This window comes from Hemiscyllium ocellatum, chromosome 25, assembly GCF_020745735.1.
Source record: "Hemiscyllium ocellatum isolate sHemOce1 chromosome 25, sHemOce1.pat.X.cur, whole genome shotgun sequence".
Classification (NCBI taxonomy): Eukaryota; Metazoa; Chordata; class Chondrichthyes; order Orectolobiformes; family Hemiscylliidae; genus Hemiscyllium; species Hemiscyllium ocellatum.
Genome location: NC_083425.1, coordinates 11,662,310 through 11,683,752, shown reverse-complemented (window position 1 = coordinate 11,683,752; position 21,443 = coordinate 11,662,310). Strand labels below are relative to the sequence as shown.

Sequence of the window (21,443 nt, the reverse complement as noted above, 5' to 3'; positions counted from 1 at the left end):
CTACAACCCACCCTCCCATCCTGGCACCTTCCCCTGCCACTGCAGGAACTGCAAAACCTGCATCCACACCTCCTCCTTCACCTCCATCCAAGGCCCTAAAGGAGCCTTCCACATCCAAAGTTTCACCTGCACATCCATTAATACCATTTATTGTATCCGTTGCTCCCGAAGCGGTCTCCTCTACATTGGAGAGACTGGACGCCTCCTAGCAGAGCGCTTTGGGGAAAATCTCCAGGACACCCGCACCAATCAACCACACCGCCCTGTGGCCCAACATTTCAACTCCCCCTCCTCCTCCCACTCTGCCGAGGACATGGAGGTCCTGGGCCTCCTTCACCGCTGCTCCCTCACCACCAGACACCTGGAGGAAGAACGCCTCATTTTCCCCCTCGGAACACTTCAACCCCAGGGCATCAATGTGGACTTCAACAGTTTCCTCATTTCTTCTTCCCCCACCTCATCCTCGATCCAAACTTCCAGCTCAGCACTGTCCCCATGACTTGTCCGGACTTGCCTATCTCCTTTTCCACCTATCCACTCCACCCTCCCCTCCCTGACCGATCACCTTCATCCTATCCCCCACTCACCCATTGTACTCTATGCTACTTTCTCCCCACCCCCACCCTCATCTAGCTTATCTCTCCACGCTTCAGGCTCACTGCCTTTATTCCTGATGAAGAGCTTTTGCCCGAAACATCGATTTCGCTGCACCTTGGATGCTGCCTGAACTGCTGTGCTCTTCCAGAACCACTAATGCAGAATCTGGTTTCCAGCATCTGCAGTCATTGTTTTTACCTCGCTGAGCTTTATACAGCCTCAGCAATACATCACTGATCTTGTATTCTAGACCTCTTGGAATGAACACTAACATTGCATTGGTCTTCCTAACTGCACCTGCATGTTAACTTTAATATGTCTTCACGTGATGAAGGAGCAGCGCTCCAAAAGCCTTCGATATCAAATAAACCTGTCGGACGGTGTCATGTGACTTCTGACTTTGTCCATCCCAGTCCAACACCAGCAACTCCGCGTCATAACTTTAAAGAGAAGCACTGAGTATTAAAATGCTCAAGATATACAAATGGCTCTGCATTTTCATTCCAGAAATACAAGGGCATAAACAGTTTTTTCACCAACCCATTCCCTTTTTTTTTAAAAGAAACACCATTTTCTTCAGCTGTCTGTAACAGCTTTGTATACTTTGTCAATCACCAGGTTGGGCCCATGACTGAAACAGAATTCTACACAACTAAATTAAATAGCCACGTAATCAAAATGGTAACTTACCGAATGAAGGTAGGTATCATCTATGGCATACTTGTCTCCTGGGAATGGTGGTTCTGTCGTGACTGGTGCACGGGTTCCATTTGTAGCATTTCGCAGCAAACTTTCAATTCCTCCACTTTTTGTATCAACACCCCAAAAGTTCACAGCAATTATTGTTTTGGACTTTTCAGAAGTAACACTACTCCTCACATTAGTGGGTTTAGAATTTACGTGTCTTAATTTACTGAGAGAGAAAAAAAAGACATCCATTCAGCCGATTAAAAGGCAAAAGTATGGAATAAGCCACACAATAAAATCTATTGCCCTCCGCCATCCCAACCACAGGCCACACATTATTCAAATAATAGGCCTTCCCCCTTTTAAAAAGGGACTACCATCAGTTCCTCTATATTGCGATGATTGTGTTCTTGTGCAACCGTATACAGCATTTAAACTGTCAAACATTGTAATCATGTTACAGCCAACACACGTTTTAAAAGTTCGCGCTTTAGAAACATCCCCAATTCATTAAGTGAATTCACGATGATGATATACATGTTATAACAGAACAACCTGTAATTGAAAAAAAGCATAAGTTCCAAATCAAAAGTTTTTCAGAAGTTTTCTTTGCTCAACAATTTTTGTCACAAATTGTAAATAAATACAAATGGCATTGGGCGGATACCTCAGGCCCCTGACCGTGTCTCACACATCCTCAATTTCAGGTTTAGGCTGCATTTTGCAGCTCTTATTTCCTCATAAATCCATATCCATTTCTCCAGCAAAGAGAGAATCAAGTCATCACCCCATGATATTCCACAGCATTATCATCGCCGAATCCTTCACTAAATGATTTTTGGAGAGAGAGTTACCATTGACCAGAATCTGAATTGGACTCGCCATATAAATACCCTGGTTACTACAGCAGGTCAGAGGCTGGGAATCTTGCAGTGGGAAACTCACCTCTGGTCTCCCCAAAGCCACTGTCTGCAAAAGGCACAAGTCAGGAGTGTGTTGGAATAGTCCCTACTTGGCTGGAAGGGAGCAGCGGTGCTGGAAAAGCACAGCAGTTCAGACAGCATCCAAAGATGCTGCCTGAACTGCTGTGCTTTTTCAGCACCACTCTAATCCAGAGTCTGGTTTCCAGCATCTACAGTCATTGTTTTTACCTGGAAGGGAGCAGCTCCAACTCTCGAAAAGCCAGATACAATCCAGGCCAAAGCAACCTGCTTGACTGGCACCACATCTGCCAGCTGGAAAAGCACAGCCAGCCAGGCAGCATCGGAGGAGCAAGCGAATCAACGTTTCGGGCATAAGCCCGGCGTCATTCCTGATGAATGGTTTACACCTGAAACATCGATTGTCCTGCTCCTCGGATGCTGCCTGACCTGCTGAGCTTTTCTAGCACCACTCTCTCAACTAGTAAATAGGTTATTTCAGATGTAGCACTGGGTACACAGCGAGAGTGCACGAGAGAGGGGGTTACCATTGTGCCTTCACACCAAGCCCTTTATCTCCTTTCTGTATTCTGACTCATGGTTGTTTCATATCCATCCCACCACAGTGGTGTCATCAGCAAACTTGTAGATGGCGTTGTTTCGGTTTTGGCTACACAGTCACTGGTGTACAAGTGGTGAGGAGTCAAAGAACGCAGTGAATATAAGGAATTCAGTTTAGATAGAGATCATGCTAGAGTAATTGATGACATGAAAAGTCGGCAAATCAATACATAACAGCAGGCGGCTACAGATAAAATAAATAAATTGGTCTTAGAGCGCAGGTCTAGCAAGCAATTTGGAAATCGCATTATACTCTAGTTCTGTCATAAAGGGTCAATAAGAAAGTCTTTCCCAAACTGTACAGACCCTTGCTGTAACCACACCTGGAATACTGTATACGTTGTTAGCCTCCTTAACAAAAGAAAATATCCTTACCTTCAAAGAACTGATACGAATCTGAGAATTGTCTAAAGGATTGATGTCTCCGTCATCCAGAATACAAGAAAACATAACAGAAAATATCTATATCTAAGACATGATGCCATGTCATTATTTTGGTAAGTGTGCTATCTTAACCCATCATCAATTTCACACCTTTTAGATGTGATACATTTGTCCCATAACATGCAGGCTGTCTGAAAGCAGCCATGATAGAAACCAAACATCCTGTCAGATACTGGGAACCTTATTAACTGTTCTCAATTAATGAGTCTATAGTTTTGTTTTAATAATCCTCATTTTGCTTATGTTGAAGATAAATTTAATATTACCACAAATCTTTTCAAACATCTGATTACACTGGTATACCTAGGCAGTTTTATGGATAGGAATTTCTCAGAGGTAGGAATTTTTTTGTTAAGATTTGGCACAACCATAAAGTTGGCATCACGATTAACTATCTGCTCCAGAACTGCCTGATTTAACTTCCATTGAACTTAATGACAGTGAAAGTTCGCCACTTTTGCGAGAGGTAAAGAATCTTTAAAGAACACAGAGGTTTACAAATAGTGTATGAGGGATGTGGATGTGGAAGCACTGAAAGAGCTGGGGAGAGGGGTTTTGGAGATGGACAAAGGTCATTTTAAAAAAGGTGTTCAAAATCCAGGAGGAATATCGGTCTTACAGTGGCAGACTGGTGGGCTATTAAAAAGGCACAGATTTAAAAATAGTTGTTTAAAGAAACAGATATAAAAGAGACCTATGGGGCAACTTTTTCCAAACAGAGAGTGGTGCATGCATAGAATGAATTGTCAGAGGAAGTGGTGGAGGTTGGTAAAATTACAATATTTAAAAGGCATCTGAACAGGTAAATGAATAGGGAGGGTTTGGAGGGGTATGGGCCGGGTGCTGGCAAGTGGGACTAGATTAAGTTGGGATATCTGGTCGGCAGGGACAGGTAGGACTAAAGGGTCTGCTTCCATACTGTACATCTCTAGGACTCTACGACAGCTCATTAGTCTCTTATTCTGCCTTATTGTTCAAATGTTCCCCTTCAATCTCCTGCAAATGCAACAGCACACTTCTTTCCAATTAATTCACTCTTCCCCCACCACTGCAGCCCTTCCACCCCTAACATTGACATTTTAGACACAGCACACTAAACATTGCATCATCCTCCTTCCTTGCAGGAGGACAATTTCCCACAAATTGAAGATTGTCAGAGGAGGAGCAACTCTCCTGCACTCTCCAACCACGCTGGAAGAAACCCTGGGCGAGTTTCAGTACTCCATCAGTTTCTCTTTCCCCTAAAACAACTGGACCAGGTTACTTTCATTTTCCAATACCGTGGCAAAATGTAACAAAACGGTACTGAATCGCGAGAAGAAACAGATTACCATTAATAGATTCCATTCATTACAATGGAGTCATGGACATCTACAGCACAGGGAAAGACCCTTTGGCCCATTCAGTCTGTGCCTGTCAAAACAAGAGCATTTAATTTGTTAATCCCATTTGGCCCATTGTTTTATTTTGGCATTGCAAGTGAACATCTAAATACTTCATGTGCTATTGTAGCTCTTGACCCCCTAAGAGGGGTCTCTTGATTCCACGATCAGTCAAATAATCAACAGGAATGGGGTCTGCTTCAGCAAGTTTCAACAATTTATTACGGGCTGGGCATAGGTTATCCAGCAACACAGAGGATAAACTCCTTTGTGTATTCTGGAAAAGCTGTGCGCAATCTTAAAACATACACAACTTTTTATAGGTCCCTTAAAGACAACAGCTTTAATTGCAAAATGATTCCAATAAAATGAAATGATGTGATAAATAAACATAAAATTAAGCCAATGATATTTCCTTGGAATTAACTTGTTTTCGCATCTTTATCTCTTGCCACCTGGTTTCCAAGGCCAATTTGAATATTTTAATAATGTCCTATGTTGTTTAGTTAATTCATACGATGAACAGGGCATTGTTTGCTAATCTTTCAATTAGTTCAGGAATGCAGTTTTCAGCAGGGTTAGATGCCATTGCTCCTAGAAGCCATTTTGTTACGTTATTTCATGTTACTTGCCTTAAGAAGCCATTTTGTAGACAGTAAAAGCATGCATTAAAATGGTTGCTCCTGACAACAGCCGAAATTCAGATTTTAGATCCTCACTCACTATGATTCAGTAAGATTGGGGAGGGTGGTAAAAAAGGAGGGGGTGTGGCGTTGCTAATTAGAAATGGTATAATGGCTGCAGAAAGGCAGTTCGAGGGGGATCTGCCTTTGGAGGTAGTATGGGCTGAAGTCAGAAATAGGAAAGGAGCAGTCACCTTGTTGGGTGTTTACTATAGGCCCCCAATAGCAACAGAGATGTGGAGAAACAGATTGGGAAACAGATTTTGGAAAGGTGCAGAAGCCACAAGGTAGTAGTCATGGGCAATTTCAACTTCCCAAATATTGATTGGAAGCTCTTTATATCAAGTAGATTGGACGGGGCGGTGTTTGTGCAGTGTGTCCAGGAAGCTTTTCTGACTCAGTATGTAGATTGTCCGACCAGAGGGGAGGCCATGTTGGATTTGGTACTCGGTAACGAACCGGGTCAAGTGATGGGCTTGTTAGTGGGTGAGCATTTTGGTGATGGTGACCACAATTCTGTGACTTTCACCTTGATTATGGAGAGAGATAGGTGCGTGCAACAGGGCAGGTTTTACAATTGGGGGAAGGGTAAATACATTGCTGCAAGACAGGATCTGAGGAGCATAAGTTGGAAGCATAGGATGTCAGAGAAGGATGTCATTGAAATGTGGAACTTTTTCAAGGAACAGATACAATATGTCCTTGATATGTATGTACCTGTCAGGCAGGAAAGAGATGGTCGTGTGAGGGAACCTTGGTTGACGAGGGAGGTTGAATGTCTAGTAAAGAGGAAGAAGGAGGCTTACATAAGGTTGAGGAAACAAGGTTCAGACAGAGTGTTGGAGGGATACAGGATAGTCAGGAAGGAGCTGAAGAAGGGGATTAGGAGAGCTAAGAGAGGACATGAAAAATCTTTGGCAGGTAGGATCAAGGATAACCCCTTGATGCCTTTTATGCGCATGTGAGAAACAGGAGAATGACAAGAACGAGGGTAGGTCCGATAGCATCATGATCTCCAAATGCAGATGACTCCAAGTTCCATAGAACACAAAATATTTTGGTCATTTTGAACTTTCTGAAAAAGAAATAGTGTACTTAGCTGCCAGAGGAAGTGGTGGGGGCTGGTCTAATTACAGCAACTAAAAGGCATCTGGATGGGTATATGAATAGGAAGAGTTTAGAGGGATATGGGCTAAGTGCTGACAAATGAGACGAGATTAGGTTAGGATAACTGGTCGGCATGGACAGGTTGCACCAAAGGATCTGTTTCCGTGCTGTACATCTTTATGACTATTGAAATGCAAAGGGGCAATAATGTTTAATTATTTTTGGAACAGAATCCAAACACCTAGTGATCATTTGGAAGATTCAAACAATGAAGTCACTGTACAACCATTACAATCTGACCAACAAAAAAAAACTTGGGCAATGTTTTTATCTGCCAGAATTTGACAGTAATCCAAAACCGCCTTCCTATCACACCTTGAAAAATTGCTTTACGAGTGGGAGGACATGTTTTCCACCTGAATCATGCGAAAGATAAGCTTGCGTGTCAGCTCAACACTGAACGACCACAAGTAAACCAAGACCTCAAAAAATTGTGAATGTCTACAGAGCAGACATTCTTCCTCTGTCTCTATGGGCATTACAATGAGCAAAAGATCACCAGAATAATGATCATCCCTAGAGTTGGGGAAGATGCCACAGGACTGGAGAATTGCTAACATTATGTATTTGCTCATAAAAGACTGTAAAGATAAGGCAAGCAATACCAGACCAGTTAGTTTAAGTTCAGAGACTGGGACATTGTGTGAAAAAAAACAATTCGGAACATAATTAATAGTCTCGTGGACTACTGCAGATTCATTCGAGTCCTGGAGACTGTGCAGTCCCTAAACGGAAAATGAGATATTGTTCTTTCAGCTTGCACTGAGACTTGCTGCAGCACTGAGAATTCTTTTCTGCAGATGGCCATCAAGACTGAATCTTTAAGAATATTCAAGGTTGGGACAGACAGATTTTTAGTGAGAAATTGGGGGGGGGAGAAATAAAAAGAGAAGCGGAGTGGAGGATTATCAGATCAGCCAGGATCTGATAAAACGGAGAAGACTTGATGGGCTGAATGGCTGACATTTACTCCCATGCCTGATGTTGGGTTGACGCAGAGTTTACAAGATATCTCGGTTGCTAGAGCAACCTCCTGTGTTGACGTAGACACTTCAGAATGAACATAAACAGGAATCTATCAACAGGCTGGTTAGGAGCTGCAGGTATCAAAATCTTTCAGTGCTGGAAACAATTTGGGGAATCTAATCTTTAAAAAAAAAGCATCGTAGAGTGTGGAAACAGGCCCTTCAGCCCAACACCAACCCTCCGAAGAGTAACCGACCCAGATCCATTTTTTATCTGACTAATGTGTCAAACATGATGGGACAATTTCACCTGGCCTGCACATTTGGATTGTGGGAGGAAACCCAAACAGACACAGGGAGAACGTGCAAACTCCACCCAGACAGAGTCACCCGAGGGTGGAATCGAACCTGGGTCTCTGGCACTGTGAGGCAGCAGTGTTAACCACTGAGCCACCGTGCCACCCTAAGAATACAGGAGAAAAAGTGAGGACTGCAGATACTGGACTGATCAGAGTCGCCCAGTGTGGTGCTTCTGGTGAAGCCTTCCCGATGAAGGGCTTCTGCCTGAACCATAGATTCTCCTGCTCCTCAGATGCTGCCTGACCTGCTGTGCTTTTCCAGCACCACACTCTCAACTCCAAAAGGAATACATTCAAATGGTATATCCGCAGCAGAGTGTACAGGTCTATATTTGGAAACATTTCATCATTTCCCTGCTCCAGTGGAAAACTTGCAAAATGTCTATAACTCAGAAAGAGATTTCAGATTGAGCAGTGGACAAACTCACTCTGACATCTCTCCCTACACAGAAACATTTCTGACTTATCCTCTGAACGGGAACATACCGTGTCCTGGTTCTTGTGAAAAATAGTCTACTTTTAAACATAAAATCAAGTCGAACAAAAGAAAAACAGAACAGATGGAACACAAATGTGCAGAAATATTAACAGTAACTTTTTTTTTGATGTGGGGTTGATAAAAAGGAGATACATTTATCCACAAGCTACAATAAAAATAACATTCGCAGGTTAATCATTGGAAATAACGAATAACAATCCGATCGTTCAGCGGGTTAACGGATTGAAATAACCGAACAGGACAGGGGACTGTTAAGAAGTTGGTTTGGTTTCACGTTAGGGACAGCAGAAGTCAACAGCGAGGGAACAGACTGGATAAAAAGGAATATTGCACAGAGCAGGTCAGTCACAGCCACTGAGAGAGAGACAGAGGGTGACAGACAGACAAGTTGTACCTGCTCGATGATCCACTCAGAAAGAGAAAGTACACCAGAACGGTCATTAGCGAACCGAAAACCAGAATAAAATACTTTTGGACAGACGTCGACATCTTCATTTCAAACTCATCGATCAACTTGAGAGAGAGAGAGAGAGGAAAAAAATGTGAAATTGGAGAAACTAAAACACCTTTTTGCAACTCAGACCACACCCGTTCCCTCCCCCTAACTCGTTGTTAAATCAGAGTACCAGTTCACACATTAATCTCCACTCCTTCATACCTTCTTACCTTTGAGCTCAGGGATCAAGTGTTACTGTGAGGACCTGGTGCAGGGAAACAGTTCATAAACAAGAACGGAAAATGCTGTGCTTATATAAGAGAGAGGGAAAGTTTCCTAGTGAGTCATGTGATAGAAAGGTACTATCAATCACTACACAATTGATTACTCCAAAGAACCTAACAATCTAGATTCCAATCCTGCCATGACAGAGAGTTAAGAATCTGACCACAAAAATATTGTTCGTTGTGAATTGTCAAAAAGAACCCACTAATGTCCTTCAGGGAAGGAAATCTGCTGTCTTCAACTGGTCTGGTCAACGTGCGACTTCACAAACACAGCAAAGTCTCAACAAAAACAATTAAATCTACCTGGCATTGACCTAAACACTGGAAATGCCAACCCTGTAATGTTCTCCTCATTAACATCTGGGGGCTAGTGCCAACATTGAAAGATTTGTCTCACAGACTAGTCAAGCAACAGCCTGACATAGTTATACTGGCAGAATCATACCTTACAATGTCCCAAACACTACCATTACCAGATACCCAGCAAAAGGTGGCAGCACTAAGGCATACAGTCAGGAGGGGGTTGCTCTGGGAGTCCTGAAGCCATGAGACTTCATGGGGTCCAGAGTCAATGTGGACAAGGAACCCTCCTGCTGTTCACCACCTACCATCCTCCCTCAGCTGATGAATTAGAACTCCATGTTCAGCAACACTTGCAGAAAGCATGGAGGGTGGTGAGGGTGCTAAATGTACGCTGGGTGGGGGATTTTAACATCCACCAGCAAGAGTGGCTCAGCAGCAACACTCCTGATCGAGTTGGTCAGGTTCTAAAAGCTTGACTAGAGGGACCCAACAAGAGGGGGGAAAAAAACATACCAGAACAATCTGCATCTGTCCATAACAATATCAGTAAGAATGAACAGTGCACAGTCCTCATGGAGACAAAGTCCTGCCTTCACATTGAGAGTACCCTCCATGTGTTGTATGGCACTATTACCATGCTAAATGGGACAGTCTTCGAACAAGATCTACCAACTCAAGAGTGGGCATCCATGAGGCGCTTGGGCCATCAACAGCAGCAAGGTTGTACTCCAACACAATCTGTAACCTCAAAAACCAGCATCCCCCTCCTCCCCCCCCCCCCCCACCCCACTCAACCATTACCATCAAGCTAGGGGATCAACCCTGGTTCAATGGAGAATGTAGGAGGATATACCAGGAGCAGCACCTGAAGATAACATGTCAGCCTGGTGAAGCTACCCAATAGGACTACCTGTGTGCCAAATAGCATAGGCAGCTAATCATAGAGTTAAATAATCCTACAACCAACAGATCAGATTTAAGCTCTGCAGTCCAGCCATATCCAGTTGTGAATTGTGGTGGACGATTAAACTACTCACTGGAGGAGGCAGCTCCACAAATATCCCATCCTCAATTATGTAAGAGCCCAACACATCAGTGCAAAAGATAAAGATTAGATTAGATTCCCTACATTGTGGAAACAGGCCATTCGGCCCAACAAGTCCACACCGACCCTCCAAAGGGTAACCACCCAGACTCACTCCCCTACATTCATCCCTGATACTATGGGCAATTTATCATGGCCAATTCACCTAACCTGCACATTTTTGGAGTGTGGGAGGAAACCGGAGCATCCGGAGAAAACCCACACAGACACGGGGAGAATGTGCAAACTCCACACAGAAGTCACCCAAGGCTGGAATGGAACCTGGGTCCCTGGCGCTGTGAGGCAGCAGTGCTAACCACTGAGCCACTGTGCTGCCCGTTGAAGCATTCGCAACAATCTTCATCAACGTGCTGACTAGATGATTCATCTTGGCCTCCCCCAGCAGTCCAATACCAGCCTTTAACTAAATTTGATTCACTCCTCAGGAAATGAAAAAACATTTGGAAGCACTGGATACTGCAAAGGCTATGGGCCCTGAAAACATCCCAGCAATAGTTCTGAAGACTTGTGCTCCAAAACATCAGAATTGGGAGTGTTTGTTGATGATTTTACAATGTTCTGCACTATTTACAACTCCTCAGATACAGTCACCGTCCAATGCAACAAGATCTGGACGATATTCAGACCTGGGTTGATAAGTGACAAATAACATTCATGTCACACAAATGCCAAGCAATGACTATCTCTGATAAGAGACAGACAAGCTAACACCACTTCCTGACACTCAATGGCATTACCATCACTGGATCCCTATTATCAACATCCTGGGGATAACCACTGACCAAAAACTCAAACGGCACATAAATACAGCGGTTACAAGGGCAGGTCAGAGGCTAGGAAATTGTTGTGAAAATGTATTGAAATAACAACCAGATAATTTGTGGCTATTTTAAGTTGGAGCAACTTTTGTTTAAAAAGTGGATTGACTGTTCACTCAATTGGAAGTGGGGGATTTGAGATCCAGCACCAGGATGCAGAGCAGGGGGAGACATCTGATCTGATCCTCCTCCTAAAGTACCTTTACAACAGCCTTTGTCAGACTGAGGCCCTCAATCTCAGCAAGCCCATAGAGGGTTACCAGTCCCATTACCATCATGCCACCATCTGCTCCATTTCCCTTACTATATCATACTATATCAGACTGTTTGAACATTCAGCCAAATATAAAAACAATTTCTATTGTTTAGCAAATTTCCAACAAAGATGAAACAGGTATTTTAAGAAGCATGAGCAATTATTGAAGCATGAATGAACATACTCTTTAGAACCCAAAGTTTGAAAGCAGGAAAACATGGATTTGGCCAAACAACAGGAACACTTCCTTAATAAAACGTTCTTATAAATTCCAGAAAATTAATCCTAAACAGAACTGCCCAACTGCAGCTAAGAACAGTAATTCAAACAGATTTGCAGTAAATCAAATGCCTACTAAAAAAAAGATTTGCAGAATGGATCAGAAAGTTTCTTTGGGTGTGAGCTAACTGGAAAGAAGCAACCAAATATCGGGTAAGATCAGGGGTTTTAAATTAGTTACAGGAGCTAAAATTAGTTACAGCATGTCTCACAGGTCACGACACCAGTACGAAGCTCCTCAGATCTTAAAATGCCACGTAAGTGGAAACAATGTCTCCCTCATTTTGAAGTGTACCACACTATTGAGCAAGCACAAAGATAAGATATCACTTCTATTTGATGCTGTGCTCCTTAAATGATTCGCTGCTCAGATACAGTCAGTTCTTCTTTAACATAATGGTTGCGTTCTTATGCAAAACCAGTGCTATAGAAAAATCACACTTTAGAAACAGCGATCAAAGTGTAGACGCTGTAATCACGTTACAGCCAACACACATTTTAAAAGTTTGCACTTTAGAAACAGCATCCCCAATTTGTCAACAGTGAATTCATATTGATGAAACACGGGTTGTAGCACAACGACCCGTACTCGGTTCTGAAAATGTTGCATCCTGGAGGGCTCATCACACAGCCTGTGAAAGGCACAAGGAAAGTATTGGATCATGATGGTGAGCCAGGCAGGGTAGTGCGATTGTTAATAAGGTAGGCTAGGGGATGGAGCAGATAGGTGCGAAGGAAGATGGACAGGCGGAACTCAGTTCAAGAGGGTGGTGCCGAGTTGGAAGGTTGGACCTGGGATGAGATGGTGAGGGAAGGGAGATGAGGAAACTGGTGAAGTCGACGTTGTTGCTGCAGAGTTTGAAGTTCCCAAGGCAGAGGAGGAGGCATTCTTCCTTCAGTTTTCAGGTGGCTTGGATTTGGTGGTGGTGGTGGTTCAGGACTTGCAGGGGAGTTGAAGTGATCGGCCAAAGGGCGGTGGGGGAGATAATTGATTAACTGGTCTTTCATGCTACAACCATATAAATGCTGTATGGTTTAGAAAAAGATAATGGTATCTCAGGAAAAGATAATAGTATATCAGATACTTTGACAAAAGCAAATATTTAAGAAAACTCTCGTGATCAAATTGGACTGGTGTAATATTATTTTTATGGAGGTTCCTGTGCATTCGATGTAATCATATTGTTAGTCATCAGAAATAACGAGAAAAAATGGTGACAGAAAATGTAAGTGCTTCTCAAAAATACCTTTCCATGGGAAGAAAAATGATGAAAATTTACAATATGATATCATTAATTGGGAATTTGGATTCTAAAGTGGTGCAATATGGGATTTCTATTTTCAGGCAAGGTTCAGAACGTTATTTACAACAGTCCTCAACAGTAATCACAGGATTTAAACTAATTAACTCAAATAGCTACCGGTGTAATAATTATTGTTGATTATTGAATTTCATGTTTACTAAACCACAGAGATGGCAGATGTCCAGGGGCTACAATAAGGTTTTGGTTTAGGAGATTAGGTTTTTACCAGGTATGGGGCAGTCTTGTTTGTGACAATCGCCAAGCTATCAGAGCCAGAATTCCCAAACCTTTCAGATCTGGAACAATGTCTTCAAATTATTTTTTAATAGTTCAAGTAGATAGGGCTTTTTAAGAAGTTTGACTAGGAAAGTCACTGTGTTAGCTGATGTCTGTGTATCAGAGACAGACAGTAACAGGAAGAAAGCTGGTGAATATCAGCTGTGTGAGAAATTTTGGAATGAATAGAACATAGAACATAGAAAAATACAGCGCAGTACAGGCCCTTCGGCCCTCGATGTTGCGCCGATCCAAGCCTACCTAACCTACACTAGCCCACTTTCCTCCATATGCCTATCCAATGCCCGTTTAAATGCCCATAAAGAGGGAGAGTCCACCACTGCTACTGGCAGGGCATTCCATGAACTCACGACTCACTGAGTAAAGAATCTACCCCTAACATCAGTCCTATACCTACCACCCCTTAATTTAAAGCTATGCCCCCTCATAATAGCTGACTCCATACTTCAGAAGAGCGATACTTCATTGGCATTGTGTGTCTGTAAAGGACATTGTTGGGAAAAATGTTGAATTCTTCATTTATGATAAGATTTTTTAAAAATATTCTTAGATAGAGTCATAAAGATATACAGCTTGGAAGAAAACCCTTTCGGTCCAACTCATCCATGCCAACTAGATATCCTAACCTAATCTAGTCACATGTGCCAGCACTTGGCCCATATCCCTCTAAACCTTTTCCATTAATAAATCCATCCAGATGCCTTTTAAATGGTGTAATTGTACCTTCCTCCACCACTTCCTCTCGCAGCTCATTCTATAGACACCCCACCCTCTGTGAAAAGGTTTGCCCTTCGATCCCTTTTATGTCTTTCCCCTCTCACCCTAAACCTATGCCCTCTAATTCTGGACTCCCCTAACTGAGGGAAAGACCTTGTCTATTTATCCTATCCATGCCCCTCATGATTTTATAAAATTCTATAAAAGGTCTCCCCTCAGCCTCCGACGCTCATCCATGCTATGAACCTGTACTCCAAGGTCTCTTTGTTCAGCAACACTCTCTTGGACCTTACCATTAAGTGTATAAGCCCTGCCCTGATTTGCCTTTCCAAAATACAGCACCTCGCATTTATCTAAATTAAATTCCATCTGCCACTCCTCAGCCCCTAGTCCATCTGATCAAGATCCCATTGTAATCGGAGGTAGCCCTCTTCGCTGTCCACGACACCTCCAATTTTGGTGTCATCTGAAAACTTACTAACCATACATCCTATGTTCACATCCAAATCATTTATATAAAAGACAAAAAGCAGTAGACCCAGCACCGATCCTTGTGGCACGCCACTGGTCACAAGGCAACCCGCGGCACCACCCTCTGTCTTCTACCTTCAAGTTAGTTCTGTATCGAACTAGCTAGTTCTCCCTGTATTTTCCATTTTGTAATAAATTTTTTTGTTTAAAGTGTGTTGACATTAATAAAGTTTACGATAAATCAATCCATGATAATCAAATTGCAACTTCATGGACAAACAAGCCAGGCTTCATTCACCCAGTATTAAAATTATCCGCAATTGTAATAGGTTTCTCTTGAAAGAATAATGATGATGGTCACATGATTAAGTGGAAGTAACTTAATGTACAATTATTAAAAGGAAGCTTATCAATTGGAGAAACACCCACGCCATCTTGGTACTGTCAATGTATCTTACATTCATGGCAACTGAGTTAGATGAGAATGTTGCGGCTGCAATGTCTGTCCAGGGAATGATAATAGTAGCTAAAAGTACAGCAAGAATGAGTGGGTTAACAGCAGGTTTCATCGAAGAGAAACTTCCCCTGCCACATAAACCATACATGTCTCCTATGCCCACTTTTCAATTTTAATTGGGATTCCAAGGAAACTGGCTCTGGACACAAGCATTAGTGCTGCCCACTTCTGGATCCAACGTCAGGAGCAAAATGCCACAGACAAAATACCAAAGCAGTCACCAAGAAATCCCGTTGGGAATTCAAGATGTAAGTCTTTTCCTTACGATTTGGTAAGAATGTGAAACCTACCACCTTGGAAAGTGACAAGTAAATTGGTAATGATGCCTTTAACGGAGAACTAAGCACACATTGAGGGAGATAGAAATTTAGGGTTGTAATAATAGATTTAAATGAAAAGAAAGGGCTGCATGGTGGCTCAGTAATTAGCACTGCTGCCTCACAATACCAGGGACCCAGATTCAGTTCCAGCCTTGGGTGACTGTCTGTGTGGAGTTTAGACACTCTCTCTATGCCTGTGTGTGGGTTTCTTCCAGGTGCACTGTTTGCTTCCACAATCCAAACGATGCGCTGGTTAGGGTGGATTGGCCAGTCTAAATTGTCCTTAGCGTCCAGGGATGTACAAGAGGGCTTATGCCCGAAACATCGAATTTCCTATTCCTTGGATGCTGCCTAACCTGCTGTGCTTTAACCAGCAACACATTTTCAGCTTTTTTACCCCATGTACAAGTGGGTGACTTAACCATGGGAAAGACAAAGTTACAGGGATGGGGTGGGTCTGGGTAGCATGCTGTTGTGGTTCTGTTTGCCGAGCTGGGAATGTGTGTTGCAGATGTTGCGTCCCCTGTCTAGGTGACATTCTCAGTACTTGGGAGCCTCCTGTAAAGCGCTTCACAGGAGGCTTCCAAGCACTGAGGATGTCACCTAGACAGAGGACGAAACGTCTGCAACACAAACTCGCAGCTCGGCGAACAGAACCAAAACAACGAGCACCCAAGCTACAAATCTTCTTCCAAACTTTGGGTAGCATGTCTTCAGTGGGTCAGCATGGACCCAATGGGATGAATGGCCTGCTTCCACACTGTAGAGAATCTAAATGATTCTGTGAAAAGATGAGAGGAGGCTCGGCTGTTGTATAAACACCAGCATAAACTGGTTTGGTGAAATTGCATGTTTTGGCACTGTATAACCGAAGTCACCTTATGAAGAATTGAGCGTTATTGTACAGTCAAGTTTCTTACAAGGCCACACAACTTGCAACTGCCAATAGTGAAAGACACCACGTTTCACACTAGGATAACGATTTAGCTTCATCTTGAAACATTGTTAATCAATTAGTTGTGTACCAGAATGAAGCTAACAATTTGAACATCCTGCATCTAAAAGAACATTTTTCCAATCCCATTCGAACTTTTGCTACACTCACTAAAGCAAAAGCTATAATTAACTGATTAGATTAAGGCCACTCAGGATAAATAACAAAAACAATTAAGAAAAGGAGCTGGTATCACTGAAATAGTGATCCAGAAATCTCAAGTTAGTGCTCATGTAATGTTAACAGATTAAATGGAAATCACTCTCTGGACCTTAATGTAATGTTAAAAAGAGTTAAACTGTACTGATTGAACATTCTGGAAGTGGGTGGGACGACATTCATGCAGGAATGCAATGACACCTATCCATTTAGACAGTCGTTTGCTACTACTCCCCTACAGAATTTAAACTAAATTCAGCCCCTTCCATTCAGAAATGTTTTTGAGCCATCCCCTGAAGCTAGGTATGTCACGCCTGCATTGTCTTGGGGAATCACTACGTCAGGAAATTGTTTGCATAATAATTCCCCAGGATTTGGGCATTTACATTATCTCAGAGGATGACCTCATCTTATCATTGTATCTGGTGTAACAGGTCACTGAGAGGCTGGGGGTTTTCTTCGAGTGGCCTATGTGGGGCAGTGGCCAGAGCATCTGTGAGCATTACCAACTGACTTGTATAAAGGGGATGTGTTTCCTTAGTTCAGGGCCTCTTTGATTTGACTTCGCACGCCTGCGAGGAGAGTCAAAAGGGTTACCTAGTTTGTGTAGGCTTTAATAAACTTTAACTGTTTGCAGAAGTTGGTGTGTGCGAATTGCATCTCACGTGTGAATCCTCGGGAAAAGAACCTGGCACTCAGGAGACAGGAGGTCAAATTCCACACAACAGTTGGAGGAATTCAAATTCAATTTCTAAGTCTGGAATTTCCAGTTAGCCTCAGTAGTAATGACCATGATATTTTTGTTAAAAGCCCATCTGGTTCACTCATTTGTCTTAAGGAAAGAAAGCTGCCACTCTTACCTACATCTGACATAGCAATGTGCTTAACTCTTCAATGTCTTCCATTAGATTAGAATATATTAATTTAGATTACTTACAGTGTGGAAACAGGTCCTTCAGCCCAACAAGTCCACACCGAACCGCCGAAACGCACCTAACACTACGGGCAATTTAGCACGGCCAATTCACCTAACCTGCACATTTTTGGACTGTGGGAGGAAACCGGAGCAAACCCACACAGACACTGGGAGAATGTGCAAACACCACACAGTCAGTCACCTGAGGCGGGAACTGAACCCGGGTCTCTGGCGCTCTGAGGCAGCAGTGCTAACCACGGAGCCACCGTGCCGCCCTTATCTACAAGCCACTCAGTTGTATTGAATGTGCAAACATATTTTTAGACTTCTTTTCATAACAATTTCTATCTGGTAAGAAATTCACTGCATTCTGTGTTAAGAAGCAGAGACTAATCTTTTGAAAAACCCATGTCACAAACATAAGGTCACAAACATTATGGGCGGCACAGTGGCACAGTGGTTAGCACTGCTGCCTCACAGCGCCTGAAGACCCGGGTTCAATTCCCGACTCAGGCGACTGACTGTGTGGAGTTTGCACATTCTCCCCGTGTCTGCGTGGGTTTCCTCCGGGTGCTCCGGTTTCCTCCCACAGTCCAAAGATGTGCGGGTAGGTGAATTGGCCATGCTAAATTGCCCGTAGTGTTAGGTAAGGGGTAATGTAGGGGTATGGGTGGGTTTCGCTTCGGCGGGTCGGTGTGGACTTGTTGGGCCGAAGGGCCTGTTTCCACACTGTAAGTCTAATCTAAAAAAGTCTAATCTAAAAAACAGCAGGTGACTTCAACATTAAAACTGCAAACAAACAATCTTGCTGCCCTCATTAAATTGATTGCACAATTTTATTGATGTAAAGATTTTAATCTAACAAGCTAGATTTAGTGTGCAACAGACAAGAATGATTGCATGTGATAATCGAGGTAGTGTTTGGACGGACTTTCCTTCCTAAACTTCTGTATAAACAGACAGAGTGACACAAGTGCAGAATTGTCTGCTTGGCTGCATTTATCACGATATTTGATCTCCGTGGGGGAGATGCTGGCATTATGATCATATCGCTCACGATCTGGAGAACCTGGTAAATGCTAGGGGGATAAAACACTGAACTGTGGATGCTGGAAGTCTGAAACAAAAGATAGAGAATGCTGGAGAAACTCAGCAGGTCAAAGCAGCATCTGTGGAGAGAGAGCGAATCACTGGATTGCAAGATGCAGCTAAATCTTTACCAGTATGTGAAGTCGGGAGTCCAAAGTTGTGTGGCCTTGTAAGAAAATTGATTGGCTATCTAATCACATTAATAACAGACAGAGCTAATGTTTCAACTGGCTGGGTGAAATGGCATGTCTTGGCATTGAATTTCCTATGAAATCCTATGCGGAACAAAATATTAGTAGACAGCCTGTTTTCTTACAAGGCCAGACACCCTCCAATCCCAATGGCTAAAGATGTCACATTTCACTCAGAGGTAAAGATCTAGCTGCATTTTGAAATCCAGTGACTCTCTCTCCACAGATGCTGCCGGAGCCGAGTTTCTCCAGCAATTTCTGATTTTTGTTTCAAATGCTCTGGGGACACGGCTTCAAACTTCATTGGGGTAACTGGTGGAATTTAAATGTATTAAATAAATCTAGAATTAATAGGTAGTCTCCGAAATGGTAACTGTGACACATGTTAATTTGTATAAAAACCTGTCTGGTTCACATTATCCTTTATGCGGGGGATTAGAAAAATTAAATAGGAGTAGGCCATTTGACCCTTCAAGCCTGCTCCACCATTTTTATATCTCAATGCCACCTTCTCCCTATACCCCTTGATGCCATTAAATAAAAAGTCTTTCTTGAATACAGTGGCTCAGTGGTTAGCACTGCTGCCTCACAGCACCCAGGGTCCCAGGTTCAATTCCAGCCTCAGGTGACTGTCCGTGTGGAGTTTGCACATTCTCCCCGTGTCTGCGTGGGTTTCCTCCGGGTGCTCCGGTTTCCTCCCACAGTCCAAAGATGTGCAGGTCAGGTGACTTGGCCATGCTGAATTGCCCAGTGTTAGGTGCATTAGTCAGAGGGAAATGGGTCTGGGTGGGTAACTCTTTGGAGGGTCGGTGTGGACTGGTTGGGCCAAATGGCCTGTTTCCACACTGTAGGGAATCTAATCATATTTATTGGCTTGGCCCCCACTGATTTCTGTGGTAGAGAATTCCAAAGGTTCACTATTATTTGACTGAATATTGCCTTATCCCACTATCAACATCCTGGGGGTTGCCATTGTCCAGAAACTGTACTGAGTCATCCACGTTATAAAAAAGCAGGTCAGAGGCTCGGAGTCCTGCAGCAAGTAATGTACCTCCTGATCCCCCAATCTCCATTAACCCATGATGAGAAACAAGTCATGAGTATAATGGAGCGCTGTGTCTTTGAATGGGTCGAAGATTAATGCCATCCAAGATAAATTGGCCAACTTGATTGGCATCTCAGTCACCACCTTCAGTATTAACCCTCTTCAACATTTGGACACTGGCAGTAGTGTTCAAGATGCACTGCAGCAATCTCAGTTACCAGCAACTTCCAAACCCATGTTGTCTATCACCGAGGTGGTCAAGGGGTAACAGATATAGGAATGCCACCATCTACAACTTCTCCTCTAAACCACACACCATCCTGACCTGGAAGTATATCATTGTTTCTTTAGTGTTGCTGGGCCAAAATTCTGGAATTTCATTTCTAGCAGCATCGAGAGAGTCTATCTACACCACGTGGTTTTGATTTGATCCAATTTACCAATTGTAAGGAGGATATGGTTAAGCTGGAGAGAGTTCAGAAGAGATTTACCAGGATGTTGCTGGATATGGAAGGTTCGAATTATTGAGAAAAGCTGGGGCTCGTTTCATTTTAAGTGTAGGAGGTTGAGAAGTAATCTTATGGAGGTTCATAGAATCATGAAAGGTACAGATAGGAGAAAGACACCCACCATTAATCATAGGATGGGGGATTTTAAGACTAAGGGGCACATTTAAGGGGTGTGTGTGTGTGTGTGTGTGTGTGTGTGTGTGTGTGTGTGTGTGTGTGTGTGTGTGTGTGTGTGTGTGTGTGTGTGATTGAGAGAGAGAGATTGTCCCCTTTTTTTAATGTTTTGTTTTAAGAAAAAGCACAGGAGGGTGGTCTGCATGTGGAATGAACTTCCTGAGGATGTGGTAGATGCTGGTATGATTCCAATGTTTAAAAGATATTTGGATAAGTACGTGAATAGGGAAGGTTAGGAGGGACATGGACCAGGAGCAGGTAGGTGGGATTACTTAGTTTGGGATTATGTTCAGCATGAACCAGTTGGACTGAAGGGTGTATTTCCATGCCGAATGACTCTAGTATCGTCAAATGTACTGAGATACAGTGAAAATGTTGTTTTGAGTGCTCTGCGGGCAAACTGTACTATACAAAGTACATTAGAATAGCAGAACATAGAGCAGAATACTGTGTTACATTTGCAGAGAAGATGCATAGTGTGAGAAACCGTGTATGCGAGCCAGGTGAGAGATGCGTTCAAAAGTCTAATAACAAAGGAGTTCTCCACAACAATTAATGATAAGCAATGTGCTGGCACAGCCAGTAAATCCACATCACATGAGCAAATGAAATAAAAAGTATTTTTAGACAACATTACCGATACATATTATCTTTTAACTACATGTCAATATTTAACCTGAAAGTTCATGTTTAGCATGGTTCAGCTCTGAGCACAATACAGTATTGATTATTTGATCAGTTTTCATTAATTAGTCTTATGCTATTCCTAGAAGTGGCTGGATTCGTTTTTCTATTCGAAACAAGTTCTCCTTTGGAAGGTATTAAACATATTAAAACAGGACAGGACATGGACTCTGTCAGGTGTCTCAGTGCAGCCATGCCAGTCAATGCTATGTTGAATTGGTTTGATACACAGATGGACAGAAGATTAC

The 21,443-nt window shown here is 42.9% G+C and overlaps 1 protein-coding gene across 4 annotated transcripts in view; it reads right to left on the bottom strand.

Moving 5' to 3' along the window:
- Positions 1 to 21,443, bottom strand: part of st6galnac (ST6 (alpha-N-acetyl-neuraminyl-2,3-beta-galactosyl-1,3)-N-acetylgalactosaminide alpha-2,6-sialyltransferase) — a 120,869-nt gene that overhangs the window by 59,142 nt on the left and 40,284 nt on the right. For 2 of the 4 annotated variants that reach the window (XM_060844800.1, XM_060844803.1), the window contains exons 2-3: positions 8,719 to 8,837; positions 1,288 to 1,510 (exon numbers count right to left, since the gene is read on the bottom strand). In XM_060844800.1, the coding sequence (XP_060700783.1) occupies positions 1,288 to 1,510; positions 8,719 to 8,819 (324 nt within the window). In that variant the 5' untranslated portion in view covers positions 8,820 to 8,837. Of the gene's footprint in view, positions 1 to 1,287; positions 1,511 to 8,718; positions 8,838 to 8,990; positions 9,035 to 21,443 lie in introns of those variants that run through there. The other 2 variants (XM_060844801.1, XM_060844802.1) reach the window with 2 other exon arrangements.